Genomic DNA, 2,656 nt, shown 5'->3' on the forward strand with positions numbered 1-2,656 from the left:
ATGATATAGTTGTTGTTCCAATAAATACATAAAACAACAATAAATGTTTGACAGAGATGGCGCGCGATTATTTGGGCTAATATCAAACAACAAACTATCGTACAATACGCGCACGCGCACGTACTTGTGACATCGTAGTTCATCAGTAAGGTCTAACATATTAATCATAGTATTATTAAGACTTGTTTTTGTTTGTTATTAAGCGCAAAGCTACACAGTGGGCTATCTGTGCTGTGCACAATACGGGTATCGAAACACAGTTTTTAGCGTTATAAACCTTCAGATTTACTGCTGAGCCAATAGGGGGCAGTATTACTAAGAAAAATTCAAGTATTGTTAAGTAATATACGTATGTTATTAAGAAACATGATGCTAGTATTATCAAGAAACGTGCGTACATTATTAAGAAGCATGCAAGCATTATTAAGAAGCGTGCAAACATTATTAAGAAACGTGTGTAATATTATTAAGAAACATAAAAGTATTATTAATAATCATGTAAGTATTATCAAGTAACATGCAAGTATTATTAAGAAGCGTGCAAGCATTATTAAGAAGTGTGTAATATTCTTAAGAAACATGAAAGTATTATTAATAATCATGTAAGTATTATTAAGTAACATGCAAGTATTGTTTAGTAACATGTAGTATTATTAAGAAGCGTGTGTAATATTATTAAGTAACATGTGAGTATTATTAAGTAACATGCAAGTATTGTTTAGTAACATGTAAGTATTATTAAGAAGCGTGTGTAATATTATTAAGTAACATGTGAGTATTATTAAGTAACATGCAAATATTATTAAGAAGCGTGCAAGCATTATTAAGAAGTGTGTGTAATATTATTAAGTAACATGTGAGTATTATTAAGTAACATGCAAATATTATTAAGAAGCGTGCAAGCATTATTAAGAAGTGTGTGTAATATTATTAAGTAACATGTATTATTAAGAAACATGAAAGTATTATTAATAATCATGTAAGTATTATTAAGTAACATGCAAGTATTGTTTAGTAACATGTAAGCATTATTAAGAAGTGTGTGTAATATTATTAAGTAACATGCAAGTATTATTAATAAGCGTACAAGTTTTCTGTTTTGTTAGACATTTCCGTTAAATTAAGTTTACCAGAAAAGGTTATGAAACTAAAACTGAGGTCAACTTCCTTACGAAATATTCCTACGTTGTAACGATATGATATTTTGGTTGTTGCCTAGTTACGGATCCCGAATGTGATAAGAAGTGTGCCAATGGAGGGCGCTGTAACCAGCAGAAAGTTTGTGAGTGCCAGAAGGGGTTTATGGGCCAGCACTGTCGGACAGGTGAGACGTATAAACGTTAACTGTCAAATTAAATATAACTATGCTATCCTAATGATTTAATTGATCTCATGACGCTTTTTATTTTACATTATGTTGAAGGGAAAAAATTAAACTCGACATAATAATATGCCTTTCTTCTTTCACGAACACAACAAGTTTGTGAGGATTAAAAAGAACAAAAGATATATTTTTGAGTCAAGTTTAATTTTGACTTCAGGGAATGGTTGTATTCACTCTGACAAGACTATTGTATTTACTGGACAAAGAATATGTATATATAGTTTCCTTTTTTACATTAAAATATACACCTGATACTACAAACATGTGATCTTGTAGATAACTCTACTGTTTTCATTTTCCATGCGGTAATTGTTAGTTATTAAATGAAATTCATGTAAACGCTTTAATATCACAGAGAGAAATACCCTCATACATTTTTGAACATCTCAGAGAAACCAAACAACATTGAAAACAATGTTAAAATCATCGGAAGAGAACCAGACATCAACAGAAGAAACATTACTGAAGCACTACTGAAAAACTAATAAAGCCAACCCAAAATAAATATCCAGAAACCTCCCCTTATTTATATTAATATAAAAGCTAATTTAACGCCACCTACAAATTTACCGGCATGAGCGTATAACGTTCTCTGGAATTCAACTGATTTTTTGAAGTTAACCCTTACCAAATGATGACCCGATATGATAGGTCGAAACGTTAAAACTTGCTTGTAATAATATTGTATATTTGTATTCATAATTTATTCAAATTTGTAATTAAAGATCCAGTAGTTTATACGGATATTTTACTATTCATTATAATGTTTTCTTTTAACAATATTATTAAACGTGTATGCCGCACGTTTTATTGTACGTTCCATTATATTGTTACCGTTTAAATCTGTTCTTTCTAAACTTTAGCTTATATAAAGGAGGAAGGGGTCTGGATTCAACCTGACCCTCACAGGTCGCGCACTCCAGAGACGATAATATTAAAAACTACTCTCTCAATAGCTAATATTGTTTTTTGTAATTACAATTTTTCTGAGTTTAAACACTGGTGATGGAATTTGAAACAATATCGAAACTTCTGTAATTAAATATTTATTTAATATTTCCGTATTTTTGATAATTAAAGATGTTTTTGGTATTACCGTATTTTTAATAATTAGATATGTTTTTGGTATTACCATATTTTTAATCATTAAATATGTTTTTGGTATTACCGTATTTTTAATCATTAAATATGTTTTTGGCATTACCGTGTTTTTAATCATTAAATATGTTTTTGGTATTACCGTGTTTTTAATCATTAAATATGTTTTTGGCA

The 2,656-nt window shown here is 29.4% G+C and overlaps 1 protein-coding gene across 1 annotated transcript in view; it reads left to right on the top strand.

Moving 5' to 3' along the window:
- The window catches only part of LOC106473104 (protein shifted-like), a gene marked incomplete at its 5' end in the record, with an annotated part of 19,697 nt that overhangs the window by 6,752 nt on the left and 10,289 nt on the right, over positions 1 to 2,656 (top strand). The window contains one exon of the mRNA XM_022401603.1: positions 1,220 to 1,324. Coding sequence (XP_022257311.1) covers positions 1,220 to 1,324 — 105 coding nt within the window. The remainder of the gene's footprint in view (positions 1 to 1,219; positions 1,325 to 2,656) is intronic.

The sequence above is a fragment of the Limulus polyphemus genome, unplaced genomic scaffold (genome assembly GCF_000517525.1).
Source record: "Limulus polyphemus unplaced genomic scaffold, Limulus_polyphemus-2.1.2 Scaffold5886, whole genome shotgun sequence".
NCBI classification, from domain to species: domain Eukaryota; kingdom Metazoa; phylum Arthropoda; class Merostomata; order Xiphosura; family Limulidae; genus Limulus; species Limulus polyphemus.